General features: G+C 37.6%; 4 protein-coding genes across 4 annotated transcripts; 3 read left to right on the top strand and 1 right to left on the bottom strand.

Annotated features, from left to right (window-relative positions):
• Positions 1 to 3,234: 3,234 nt before the first annotated feature.
• LOC106351280 (U-box domain-containing protein 35-like) lies at positions 3,235 to 7,409 on the top strand. Its single transcript, XM_022694211.2, has 9 exons — positions 3,235 to 3,540; positions 3,828 to 4,065; positions 4,165 to 4,408; positions 4,501 to 4,679; positions 4,934 to 5,355; positions 5,426 to 5,527; positions 5,592 to 6,020; positions 6,323 to 7,081; positions 7,187 to 7,409. Exons 2-9 carry the CDS (start codon positions 3,861 to 3,863, stop codon positions 7,367 to 7,369), a joined length of 2,523 nt encoding a protein of 840 aa, XP_022549932.2. The 5' UTR covers positions 3,235 to 3,540; positions 3,828 to 3,860; the 3' UTR covers positions 7,370 to 7,409.
• Positions 7,410 to 7,574: 165 nt separating this feature from the next.
• LOC106346566 (acid phosphatase 1) lies at positions 7,575 to 9,533 on the top strand. Its single transcript, XM_013785937.3, has 3 exons — positions 7,575 to 8,335; positions 8,559 to 8,768; positions 8,885 to 9,533. Exons 1-3 carry the CDS (start codon positions 7,929 to 7,931, stop codon positions 9,060 to 9,062), a joined length of 795 nt encoding a protein of 264 aa, XP_013641391.2. The 5' UTR covers positions 7,575 to 7,928; the 3' UTR covers positions 9,063 to 9,533.
• LOC106346567 (oleosin Bn-III-like) lies at positions 9,401 to 10,619 on the bottom strand. The gene is made up of 2 exons (XM_013785938.3): positions 10,144 to 10,619; positions 9,401 to 9,837 (listed from the first exon to the last, which is right to left on the bottom strand). The coding sequence occupies exons 1-2, from the start codon at positions 10,536 to 10,538 to the stop codon at positions 9,645 to 9,647; spliced, it is 588 nt and encodes a 195-aa protein (XP_013641392.2). The 5' UTR covers positions 10,539 to 10,619; the 3' UTR covers positions 9,401 to 9,644.
• A 302-nt stretch (positions 10,620 to 10,921) lies between these two features.
• On the top strand, positions 10,922 to 12,303 carry LOC106346565 (peptide methionine sulfoxide reductase). The gene is given in 2 exon segments (NM_001315845.1): positions 10,922 to 11,449; positions 11,817 to 12,303. Coding segments are annotated over 2 exon segments (771 nt in total). The 5' UTR covers positions 10,922 to 10,930; the 3' UTR covers positions 12,069 to 12,303.
• The last annotated feature ends 89 nt before the right edge of the window (positions 12,304 to 12,392 follow it).

Here is a 12,392-nt window from a genome sequence, read left to right as displayed (position 1 = left end):
CAATGAAAACAAATTTTAAACTATATAGTTTATTTTAAAAATTAAACAAAAACTAAATATTTAATTATTTACTCGATAATCTAAATTTGTGAAATGTTACAATATGTTTGAATATGATAATAAAACAATATTTTACTAATTTTTATATATAGAGTTACAATTTTAATAATAAAATAATAATCTGAAAATATATATATAGAATAAGATATAAATACATGTGAAAATTTGAAACAATCTATTCAATGAAAAAAATATACCGTAAATTTATTATGTTTTAAAAATTGATAGACACATATATATTATAATATATACCAATTTAGAATTGAAAATAAAATATTTATATAAAAATAAATGAAAACAAAAATCCGTGCAGTAAACTTATTATGTTTTAAAAATTGATAGACACATTTATATTATAATATATACCAATTTAGAATTGAAAACAAAATATTTATATAAAAATAAATGAAAACAAAATCCGCGCGGTTGCGCGGATCGAAATCTAGTGTGTAACTTAAAGTTATATATTAATTGTTTGACCAAAAAAAATAAGTTATATATTAATTAAAAAATTAAACAATACTATGGAAAACAAATATCCAATAAATTGACTAGAATATTCGAACATCTGATTAATACCTAGGGAACTTTTGAATTCATTTCATCATTTGACTATATGCAAGTTATTGTGCCATGACTCATGAGAGCGCAGAGCCGCAGATCACCACCTCGAATATTTATTGTGTTCGTATTAAACAAAATAAAAACAAAAATTGAAGTACTTGTGAAAACCAATCTACCGACGATACATTAGACCATTATTGATGGGATTCTTAGGGATTTCTCAAAATTCTTAATAAATTAAAATAAAAAACGATAAAAACCGTCTTTCAAAGGAGATTTTTTTTGTCAAAAACCATGATGATTTTTCACCATTTATCATTCTTTTACTAGATTTTATCCTCTATTTTTTTTTTTGTGTGGAGAAGCTCAGAGTTGAGCATTTGCATTAGCAATTGTAGCGACGAAATGTCGAAATTAATTATTCTTTTTTTGTTAGGAAAGGTCGACAACTAAAACCACCTCTTGGATAATGGAGAGGGGTGTATATAAGTTCCCGTATTTGATAAATATATGTTTCCTAGGAAGAGGCTTATTTTGTAATCTCTTAGAACTTGCAAAGGGTTCAGATTGCTTGCAAACGTGCACTAAGTTACTAGGTTTTGCAACGCGTAGATATATACAACAAACATATATCTTTATTAAAATATTAGATGAGAGAAATCCTAATGATTCTTTAAGAAGTTAGCATACAAAATATTAATTCTTCAGCTTCATAAGAACGTGTTGGAATTTGTAGCCCCGTGATAGAATGAAAGATATATGAGGCTGAGATAATCATGGGATCATTTGGCTCTATAAATAACTTTGTAAATCTTTTTAGAATCACATAAAGACATTTCCTAGTTATTTTCTCACACTGATTGTATTTTTATATATAAACCAGCGGTTTGTCCTGGCTACGATCGGAATTTTTTATTTTAAGATTTTAATTATTTTTCTATTACAATAGCTAAAAAGAAACTAACAGATTCATATTCATAGCCATTAAAACCTAAAACCATTTTCAGTAGAGGCACTATTTGGTAAATTTTGCATAAACAACTTTCAAACTGAACATTTATAGTCATATTATTTTGTTACAACTGCAGAAAATTTCAGCAAATTTTGTACTACAATACTCACAACATGGAACACTATTAACATATTGTGTTAAAAAAATATAGCTTAAATAAACATGTGATATGCTCATAATTTTACTTGTTTACAAACATTTGAGATTTTGAGGCATGTCTTTTGAATTTATATAGAGGCGAAATAGGTCATTTGGTGTCTAAATTCATCAATTTAGCATTTTAAGTTATAGTTTTCAGTTTCTTTGATATTTGACTAAAGAAAAAAATAAATCAATCTTTTTTTGCGGTATCAAAATGGTCAAACTGAAATGGTCTTACTGAAATGGTCATTTGGTCATTGTATATCGTTTCCCGGTAGTACACCAAGACTCCTTGAAAAAAGAAATGTTGCATTTGCCCCTTCATATTCGTTGCATATATGGTCTTCAGCTGCCTTATCATTGCTTCTTCTCGGTTGGGTCCGTTGGGATTACTTTGTATTTACAGGTTTGGTTGGGCCCGACGGACTTCATCTTTTACTTTTACCTTTGTAATATTTGGGTTTGCTATGAAAAAAATCCAAAAAATAAAGATGTGAATTTTAGAAGTGGACGCGTGTCGCAAAAACTTCCAGCCAAAAAGTAGAAAAAAAAGATAAAAATTAACTTTATATATAGAAATTTAAGAACTTTTGAGCCGGAGTTTAAAGAGATTCATTAACATTAAGAGTTCAGAACTATAAACTAAAAACTCTAAACAACTTATAAACATTTTGCAAAACTACAGAGTAAAATAGTCTTAGAGCAACTTTATCGAGGATCTCATAAAAAGTTTTCAAAAATTTGATGTAATATAAATATTATATGAATATCTTAAAATTATAGAAAACCCAACCCAAAATTTTTTATAGAAAATCTTTTTGGTTGATTTTGAGATATTTATGTTTAATATTAATATTTATATACGTATACTTTAATTTGATTGAAAACCTTATTTTGAGATATCTTCAGTGGAGATGTTCTTATCAACCAAACTGGAATTTTTTGTTGTTGTCTTTCACTAGATTTACTTGTTTCCAAAGTCCAAATCAAGAAGATGGATTTTATAACTTCGATAAAGACATTTGTTCACAGCACATGCAATGATGCAAAGATTATAAAATCTTGTTGCAGTAAAACAAACGACCAGTTAAATAAAAGTTGACAATTGAACATATAGTTACATACTCCTATTTATTTATTTTGGTACCACTATGGCCGCACCACGGTGCCACAGTAAACACAGTTCCTTATTTTTCTACCTAAGTTATAAAAATATTAACACTCAAAATCGTAAATCTAAAATCTTATTAAATGATTGATAATATAGTTGACAAATAGACGTGACGAGGAAAGCATAGGTCATGCCTGCAACTAAGAGCAAACATAAGCTTTTTATAATAGCGTTGAGAAATGTAATAATTAATTAATACTATCATCGAATAAATAGGAGTTAGGAGATAAACATGATTAAAATAATAACAATAGAGAATACTTCATTCTTTCATTACACACTCCCTTCTGTCACTATGATAATTCTGTCGAGAACCAAAAGAGTATATACCAGGAGTGATCCTTTGAAGATATAATAACATGAGCAAGTTGTCTCATTTTCTTATTTTTTTTTGTAATAATTGTTTTGATATCTTCATAAGATTCTGTGATTATAAGAAGCCATTGATTGTATCTGAGATTAGCAGCACGAACGTGGGTCTTCTTCTTCTTCGGCTGCTCTTTCTGTCATTAAATGCTTTCTGAAATGGAAGCATAACGTTCCTCTTCTCTCCTGTTCTGTCTTGGGTTTGACTTAAGTCTCTTCCTACCAGGTAGATTCAAATTCTGGGTTACTTGCTTTACACTTTAGTTACTATTAAGGGTTCGAATCTATTACCCTGAAGATCGACTTGGTTAATAGCATTGTGCTAAGAAAAAATATTTTAGGCCTCCAAGTTTATAACGAAATTTTTTTAGTTGAAATCTTTAAAAAATTGTCTATAGCCCCTTAAATCTCAGGGCTGGCCATGTCTATTTGTTTCTTGTTTTGTCTCTACTTTTAGGAAGTTCTCTTTTAAAGACATTGTTTTGCTGTGTCTGAAATGGTTTGAGTGTGTAGGGTAAAAGCAAAACGAAGAAAAAAAGAAAGACTATGAGTAGATCACCGGACACTCTTGCCCTTCCTCCTCCTCCTCCAACTTTTCCTCCTCCATCTCATACCATCTTCGTGGCTCTTAGTGAGAGCAGGAAAAACAAAAATGTTGTTACATGGGCGCTTGAAAAATTTGCTCCTGAAGCCAATGTTGGCTTCAAGCTACTTCACATCCATCCAAGGATTACTTCTGTACCTACACCAAGTAACGCTCCAACTAAGACTCATGTTTCTGTTTATTTGTGAAACTTAAGACTATTGTAACTGACAAACTTCTGATGTTCCTTTGCTGCTTCTTCTCAAGTGGGAAATACAATCCCTATATCCGAGGTACGAGATGATGTAGTAGCTGCATATAGACAGGAAGTGCTGTGGCAGGCTGAAGATGTTCTTAAACCTTATAAGAAAATGTTCGAGCGGAGAAAGGTTGCAGTAGAAGTTCATGTGATCGAGTCAGATACTGTGGCAGCCGCTATAGCTGAAGTGGTTACTCGGAATTCAATAGAGAGACTTGTCATTGGAGGCTCATCCCGTAGCTTTTTTTCAAGGTACACTACACTTGCACACCAATGAGCTTGCTACCTTTGAACCTTTTATGGTTTTGGTTTCTTGACCAATGAATCTGCTCTGAAAATTGCAGGAGAGCTGATATGTGCTCGGCGATTTCAGCTTTGGTGCCGAACTTTTGTACAGTCTATGTTGTTTCAAAAGGAAAATTGTCATGCGTCCGACCATCAGACTCAGACGGCAATGCAACTATAAGAGATGATGGTAGTGAAAGAACTGATTCCTCCAGTGGTTCTTCTGGTCCCAACTCAGGTACATGACTCATCAATGTATTTTTCACGGTTCTAAAAATCGGTTTAGGCCCCGCCTAGTTGATAAAGGAAACGATTTTATAAAAAATGGATCTAAGCGTTCAAACAAATCGGTCTAGACGCCTCCCTAAACAGTAATCTTTCTGTAAAATGCTTAATCACCGTCTAGTGATTTCTTGAACATTGGTATTTTGTATGAATATGCTACCATAAATAGTGGGTAGGTCTAACTTTTATACCTCATTTCTCTTCTAGAATCAACAGATGGAGTTTCAAGCGCACTTGACTCTCAATCTCAATCTCGTGCTCTATCCCTTCCGGTCAGGAGATTTCAACATGTCCAGGCAATTGGCAGACAAGCATCAGTTCCAATGGACACGAGTTCCGTTGGCTCGGATGACACCAGGTGCATGTCTATGGATGCAGAGGAAGCTAAAGATGTTTCTAGTATCAATAGAAGCAGCACTGATACTACATCACGTTGGACTCCACGTCTTAGAGATTATGAGGAGAGAAAAGACGCTATGAGTTCTTCATCTAGCAACCGTGAATATGGGAATGCCGGTGGTAAGTTTAGTTGGACAGGCATGGTGATTGATACCACCCACTCTCGGGCTTCTCAACAAGCTTCCAACATGTCTGATAATCTAACTGAACATTCTTATACAGATAACCAGGTATGCTAAAATGTAGTTTTAAAATGCATTTTCTTGTAAATGGAATAATAATGCAAGGTTGTTTGTTTAGGTAAACCTAAGCTTTGAGGTTGAGAAGTTGAGAGCTGAGCTTAGACATGTTCAAGAAATGTATACTGCTGCTCAAACCGAAACCTTTGATGCTTCTCGAAAGGTAAATATAACTTGGCAATGAACCTATTAGTTTGTTTTCTCAATGCATCTTGACAACGTTTCAGCTTGGTGAGCTTAACCAACGTCGGTTAGAAGAAGCCATAAAGCTTGAAGAGCTAAAGCTAAAGGAGTATGAAGCTCGAGAATTAGCAGAAAAGGAGAAGCAGAACTTTGAAAAGGCGAAGAGAGATGCAGAGAGCATGAGAGAAAGAGCAGAGAGAGAGATTGCTCAGAGAAGAGAAGCTGAGAGGAAAGCTGCTCGTGATGCTAAAGAGAAAGAGAAGCTTGAAGACACTCTTGGCTCTCCGCGGCTGCAATATCAGCACTTCACTTGGGAAGAGATTGTAGCTGCCACTTCATCGTTCTCAGAAGAGTTGAAGATTGGAATGGGAGCTTATGGATCTGTTTACAAGTGTAATATGCATCATACAACCGCAGCTGTCAAAGTTCTGCACTCCGCTGAAAATGGTCTCTCCAAACAGTTCCAACAAGAGGTATGGAACTAGACTTGAACACTTAATTTTTTATTAATCTATGAGTATCCCGGGCCTATCGAAGATCTGGACTAATCATCCAAGAGAAGATGTAGCTCACGGATAGACCCTCTCCGGGAGTATTCTAATGAAGCCCAAAGAATGGCCTTATATCCGCGTGGCTATTTAGTGTTGTGGGATTATTTTGAATCCAGGTCGCTTAACTCACCGGAATTCGCCTATATATGTGGTTAACTACGCTTGAAATTTTGGTTCGGTTTCGGAACTTCTCTTTTTTTAAGAAGCTTCATTTTACTTTGCAGCTTGAAATCTTGAGTAAGATTCGGCACCCTCACTTGGTGCTCCTTCTAGGAGCATGCCCTGAGCAAGGAGCTTTAGTTTATGAGTACATGGAAAACGGTAGCTTGGATGACAGACTATTCCAAGTCAACAACAGTCCACCACTCCCGTGGTTTGAGCGGGTTAGGATCGCATGGGAAGTAGCTGCAGCTCTTGTCTTCCTCCACAAATCGAAACCTAAACCGATCATTCACCGTGATCTAAAACCGGCAAACATCTTACTTGATCACAACTTTGTCAGCAAAGTCGGAGACGTTGGACTCTCAACCATGGTTCAAGTCGACCCTTTATCAACTAAGTTCACTATATACAAACAAACAAGCCCTGTGGGAACGTTAAGTTATATGGATCCAGAGTATCAACGCACAGGAATGATATCATCTAAATCAGATGTGTATTCATTTGGAATGATAGTTCTTCAGCTCCTCACAGCCAAACCACCTATGGCATTGACACACTTAGTTGAGAGTTCAATGGATAGTAACGATGAGTTTCTCAAGATCTTGGATCAGAAAGCAGGTAACTGGCCAGTTGAAGAAACTAGAGAATTGACTTCATTGGCTCTGTGTTGCACAGAGCTGCGTGGGAAAGATAGGCCTGACTTAAGAGATCAGATTCTTCCGGCCCTCGAGAGTCTGAAGAAAGTAGCTGAGAAGGCAAGGAATTCAATTTCCAGTGTGCCTACTCAGCCTCCATTTCATTTCCTCTGCCCCTTACTTAAGGTAACTCTTATATAAACCTTGTTCTTTATGTCATTGACTACTTGCAAGTCAAGTAAGTGGTTAGATGAGAATACTAAAATGTGAGAGCTTGTTTATTCAATGCAGGACGTGATGAACGAGCCATGCGTTGCGGCTGATGGATACACATATGACCGTCTAGCGATAGAGGAGTGGTTTGAGGAGCACAACACATCGCCGATGACTGATTCACCGTTACTTAGCAAGAACCTTCTGCCCAACTATACTCTTTACACAGCCATCATGGAGTGGAGGTCTAGACTAAAGTAAAACCAAAACTGTGTAGCGTTTTTTGGGTGTATAAACGGCAAGACGTTCCACTGTGTATTCTTCTTGTTCCGTTCTTTCGAAGCGAACTTTTGTTTTGTGATTCTAAAGATAAACCGAACTTATAATTAATTGTCACAGGTTAAAAACCGAAACCACACGCCTTAATTTATTTTTGTTATCTATATTTATTTATGGCCATTACAGAGAACAAAGGATCTTGTCGTCTTCATTACCCAGGCCAGAACAAAGGATCTTGTCGTCTTCATTACCCAAAAAGAAACAGTAGCTTTCTGTCTCAGATTCCTCCTCCATTGACAAAAAAAAAAAAAAAACAGGACTTGAGGGAAAAGTTTGCTGTTTCTAGGGTTTCTTTATTCCATTCTATCTTCTTGATTGGGAAAATGAAACTCTTCTTCTCTCCATTTTTCTTCTGATTTCGCTTTATGTCCTGATTCTTTTCACCGTCGTATAACATTCAATCCGTGAACTTTATCAGATTTTTGAATATTCTCGTTACCCAATTGATCAAATTCACATCTTTTTTTTCCGGCATTACACGATGCGGATGCTTGTGAGTCTCCTTGTCTTGTCCTTGTTCCCTCTCGCGTTTTCAAACGAAAACGCCACCTCGTACATCCTTCCGCGACCGTTGATCTTCGAGACCCACAAGCTCAAGAGCGCAATCGACGACGATAACGTCAATGTGAATTGCACGAGCTGGAGATTCGCGGCGGAGACGAACAATCTCGCGCCGTGGAAGACGATTCCGGCGGAATGCGCCGGTTACGTGAAAGACTACCTGATGGGTAGAGGCTACGTCGTCGATTTGGAGAGAGTCTCGGAAGAGGCTAACGTGTACGCGAGCAGCTTTGGGTTTAGCGGTGACGATGGGAAGGATACTTGGATCTTCGATATTGACGAGACTCTCTTGTCGAATCTTCCGTATTATTTGGAACACGGTTGCGGGTAAATGTTTTGTCTGAAAGCTTCTTCCTTTACATTATTATCTCTTTAAAAAAATGTTTCTTTTTGGGATAATGTTTGACCTTTATTGTGTTATTGGATTTGAGATAAGTTTCGTGTGTTTGTTTGTCTGGAAACTTTACGACAGGATCTTTGGTGTAATCTTAAAAGTGTTTCGAATGTGAATGTGAATGTGAATGTGTGTCTGTTTTGGGATTTGTTGCAGGTTGGAAGTTTTTGATCATACAAAGTTTGATAAGTGGGTGGAGAAAGGAGCTGCGCCTGCTATAGCACCAAGCTTGAAGCTTTATGAGAAGGTTAAAGATTTGGGGTACAAAGTCATCCTGCTTACGGGGCGAAGAGAGAACCACAGGGTTATCACTATCGAGAATCTGATCAATGCCGGCTTCAATAACTGGGACGAGCTTATTCTGAGGTAGGCAGCTTTCTTGTGTCAATTTATTTTCCTCCAATACAATGTTGCTCTCGTCATTATTATTTAGTATTGGATTTGGATGCTTAACGCTTTTATTTGGTGATGTATGCAACCAGGTCGTTGGATGATGACCACAAAACGGCGACCATATTCAAGTCAGAGAAGAGGGATGAGATGGTGAAAGAAGGGTATAGGATCAGAGGCAATTCAGGTGATCAATGGAGTGATTTGTTGGGTTCTGCCATGTCTCAACGCTCTTTCAAACTCCCAAATCCCATGTATTACATCCCCTGAAGTGGGGGAAAACAAACTCTTATTCGATAAGGCAATTCAGGTGGCCTACTGTTTTTGAAGTTTGGGTTGCCATTGTAATTCCTTGCTATATATATGTGTATGAACCAATGACTGCATCAGTTATATCTATGTTAAGAGCTTAATGCCAACAAAAATATAGACACGATATGTTCAATCCAACGACCATATTAGAGATCTTCACATCTGATCTTGCATCCAGTGTTCACATTGCCAGCTGTTCAGTTCAGCTCGGCTGATCTATGAAAGTTCATTTACTCAACATAATATAACTAAAGATAAAACATGCTCTTTTTATCCGAAACAGAGAAAAAAGGAAATACCAAACATAACGTTTTACCATATAGACGATACCACTTAAAAAGGGAAAGAAGTACAACATATACATAAGGTTTACAAATAGAAACACACACAAATTTAACAAAAGCCAAAAAGAAAAAAGACTCGTGATATCATCTTCCCCCTTTTATTATAAACATTGATCAAATTCTAAACACCTTATTGCTCATAAACTGGACTCCCGACATCAGCCTTATTGGACTATGAAAATAGTTATGGCGTAATTTAGGTAGTGTGCTGGGTTCCACGGGTGCGGTCACGGTCGTGTTCCCCACCTGTGTGCTGTTGTCCATAGCCACCTGTGTGCTGTTGTCCATAGTACTGAGCTCTATCCTTCAAATCCTGAGCTTTGCTTCCCAGCTTCATCCTTGCACTGTCCAGTTTATCTGACCCTTGTGGGTGCTCTCCCGTTGCATACCTATTCATCACAATTCACACACACGTGCATGCATCATATACTACACGTACGTATCAAGCTAGGTAAGTCAAGTCTTGTGTTTAGCTAGCCAAAATGATGATGTAAAACGGCATTTTAATGTAATACCTAAAAATCCACTGGTCGGTTATGTATAATTTTATGGTTTGTACTTTTTTTCCCTCACAAGGCATGTCGCTATGTTCAACCATTATGTTTTATTTAATAAATTACTTGCTAAAACATTTTGTATCATGTATATTGAAATATATTGTACAAATTGAAATATATGTTAAAATGTCTACTTACTTATAGATCCAAGAGAAGACGGTTATAGCTGCAATGCCAAAGCCACCGGAGGAGAGAAAGCCGGTGATGAGCATTGCCACGGTGATAAGAGCGGGGACAAGGATTGGGCTGAAGATAACAAGCAGAGGAGTGGCAACAGTCAAAGCAATGACAGTACCGACAAGGGTGAGACTGGAGAGGACAAGGAGGGACCCACCGGCCGTGACTGCGGTAACAGCCTTAGCAATCTGTCTAGACTTGGAGTAGTCTCGACCATACATGTTGTACTGGTCTCGGTCTCGGCCCATCATAGAGTACTGGTCACGGTCTCGACCGATCATAGAATACTGGTCTCGGTCTCGGGGATACTGATCTCGACTTGTGATATCGTGATGGGTTCTAGCTGTATCCGTCATTTTGCTTCTTGTGAATTGAGAGAGATCGAAGAGAAAAGGATGTGTATATATTTTCCGAATAGCTATGACAATGAGTGTTGAATTGATTAGAGATATATGAAGAGAAGGAAAGAGAGTCAGGTGTCAATGGCGTCGTCATGCATTCTACGCCACGTGTTAATGGCTTCACCATGCAGCCATTGAGGTGTAAACGACAGGGGTTTACTTGAGGACACGTTTGTTTTGTTCCAATGGCGTTGGCATTTGAAACCGAACGTTAACACTCACACACGGCCCATTTATCTTGTCTTGTTTAAATGGGTTTAGGCCCAGTGGGCTTTTAATATAATAAATATCCGACTCTTAACGGTTTCTTATTTCTCCACGTCACTCTTTCTCCCGTCCCTTCGATAATGCTATCTATCGTCGCCTCTCCTCCGGTAATCTCCGCCGTGTCTCTCTCTAAACCTCTCCAGTCTCTCGCCAAAGCTGCACTCTCTCTATCCAAAAGAGCCAAACCCACTTCCCCTTTCCCCAAAACCGCTCGATCCATCTCCGTCTATAAATCTCCGATGAACAACCTATTCACCAGGCTCGGATTCGGGTCTCGTCCCCAACCCGACCCGGCTTCCTCCGCAATCGCACAAGGACCCGACGACGATGTTCCTTCGCCTGGTCAGCAATTCGCGCAATTCGGCGCCGGTTGCTTCTGGGGAGCGGAATTGGCTTACCAGAGGGTTCCAGGCGTGACGAAGACGGAGGTTGGGTATAGCCATGGATTCGTCGACAATCCTACTTACGAGGATGTCTGTTCGGAGACGACGGGGCATAACGAGATTGTTCGGGTTCAGTACGATCCGAAAGAGGTCAGCTTTGAGAGCTTGCTCGATGTTTTCTGGAAACGTCATGATCCGACAACGTTGAATCGCCAGGTGATTGCTTTATCCCGAAAGTTCTAGACTTTCGATAAGCCCACATGTTGATTTGGTTCTAGATTCATAAGACAATAAGCTCTGTTGTTTTGCTGTTTGGTTTTTATTATATTTTGATTTGGTATTGTTGGCATGTTTTTGCTCTGTGAAGACTTGTTATGTCAGAACATGTTCTTTGTCTTCTCGGTTTTGCTATAGAGTCTGCTCTTTATCCTGATAATGAGTTATTTTAAAAAAAAAATCCTGATAATGTTATTAATATACCGATATAAATTTTGAGAACGAGTCTGGTGTTGTTGTTGCGGTTCTTTACATACCATTCTGACTTTTTTGTGTGTGATTTTAACTTTTTTTTTTGATTGAGTAGGGGAATGATGTGGGGACGAGGTACAGATCAGGCATATACTTCTACACAGACGAGCAAGAGAAGTTAGCTCGTGAAGCAATGGAGAAACAGCAGAAGATCTTGAACAGGAAGATTGTGACTGAGATACTTCCTGCCACGAAATTCTACAGAGCGGAAAACTACCACCAGCAGTACCTGGCAAAAGGTGGTCGCATGGGTCTCAGTCAATCTGCTGAGAAAGGTTGCAACGATCCAATCCGATGCTATGGCTAAGTAACTAGTCAGGTTCTCGAGAAGATAAAAAGTGAGTTATCTCATGAGAATACAATAATATTCTGTAGATCACATGTTGTGTCTTGTCTTGTTCATGTGGTATTTATAAATTTATAGTGATGATGCATCATATGGAGTGTAATTTACGTCACTGCCACGACAGTCTCGTGAATTTCAGTCTGTAATATTCAGTTTTACCATAATAATTGTTTGTTATCTTATATTCAAAAATGTAATGGTCTCCAAGAATCTTGTTATATTTATATACATGGTTTAATAAAAATTTAGGTGGAACGAGTATATATGACTCGGAAAATTTTGAAT

The sequence above is a fragment of the Brassica napus genome, chromosome C1, assembly GCF_020379485.1.
Source record: "Brassica napus cultivar Da-Ae chromosome C1, Da-Ae, whole genome shotgun sequence".
In the NCBI taxonomy this organism is placed as follows: domain Eukaryota; kingdom Viridiplantae; phylum Streptophyta; class Magnoliopsida; order Brassicales; family Brassicaceae; genus Brassica; species Brassica napus.
The sequence above is the reverse complement of the archived record's forward strand: the minus strand, read 5'-3'. Positions and strand labels throughout refer to the sequence as shown.

Excerpts from the sequence above, each read along its gene's own strand:
- LOC106351280 (XM_022694211.2), top strand. The coding sequence starts at position 3,861 with ATGAGTAGATCACCGGACACTCTTGCCCTTCCTCCTCCTCCTCCAACT. Across the intron at positions 4,409-4,500 it reads TCCCGTAGCTTTTTTTCAAG|GAGAGCTGATATGTGCTCGG; the intron begins GTACACTACACT and ends TGAAAATTGCAG. Across the intron at positions 6,021-6,322 it reads CCAAACAGTTCCAACAAGAG|CTTGAAATCTTGAGTAAGAT; the intron begins GTATGGAACTAG and ends TTTACTTTGCAG.
- LOC106346566 (XM_013785937.3), top strand. The coding sequence starts at position 7,929 with ATGCGGATGCTTGTGAGTCTCCTTGTCTTGTCCTTGTTCCCTCTCGCG. Across the intron at positions 8,336-8,558 it reads TATTTGGAACACGGTTGCGG|GTTGGAAGTTTTTGATCATA; the intron begins GTAAATGTTTTG and ends GATTTGTTGCAG. Across the intron at positions 8,769-8,884 it reads TGGGACGAGCTTATTCTGAG|GTCGTTGGATGATGACCACA; the intron begins GTAGGCAGCTTT and ends GTATGCAACCAG.
- LOC106346567 (XM_013785938.3), bottom strand. The coding sequence starts at position 10,538 with ATGACGGATACAGCTAGAACCCATCACGATATCACAAGTCGAGATCAG. Across the intron at positions 9,838-10,143 it reads GTCTTCTCTTGGATCTATAA|GTATGCAACGGGAGAGCACC; the intron begins GTAAGTAGACAT and ends TGTGATGAATAG.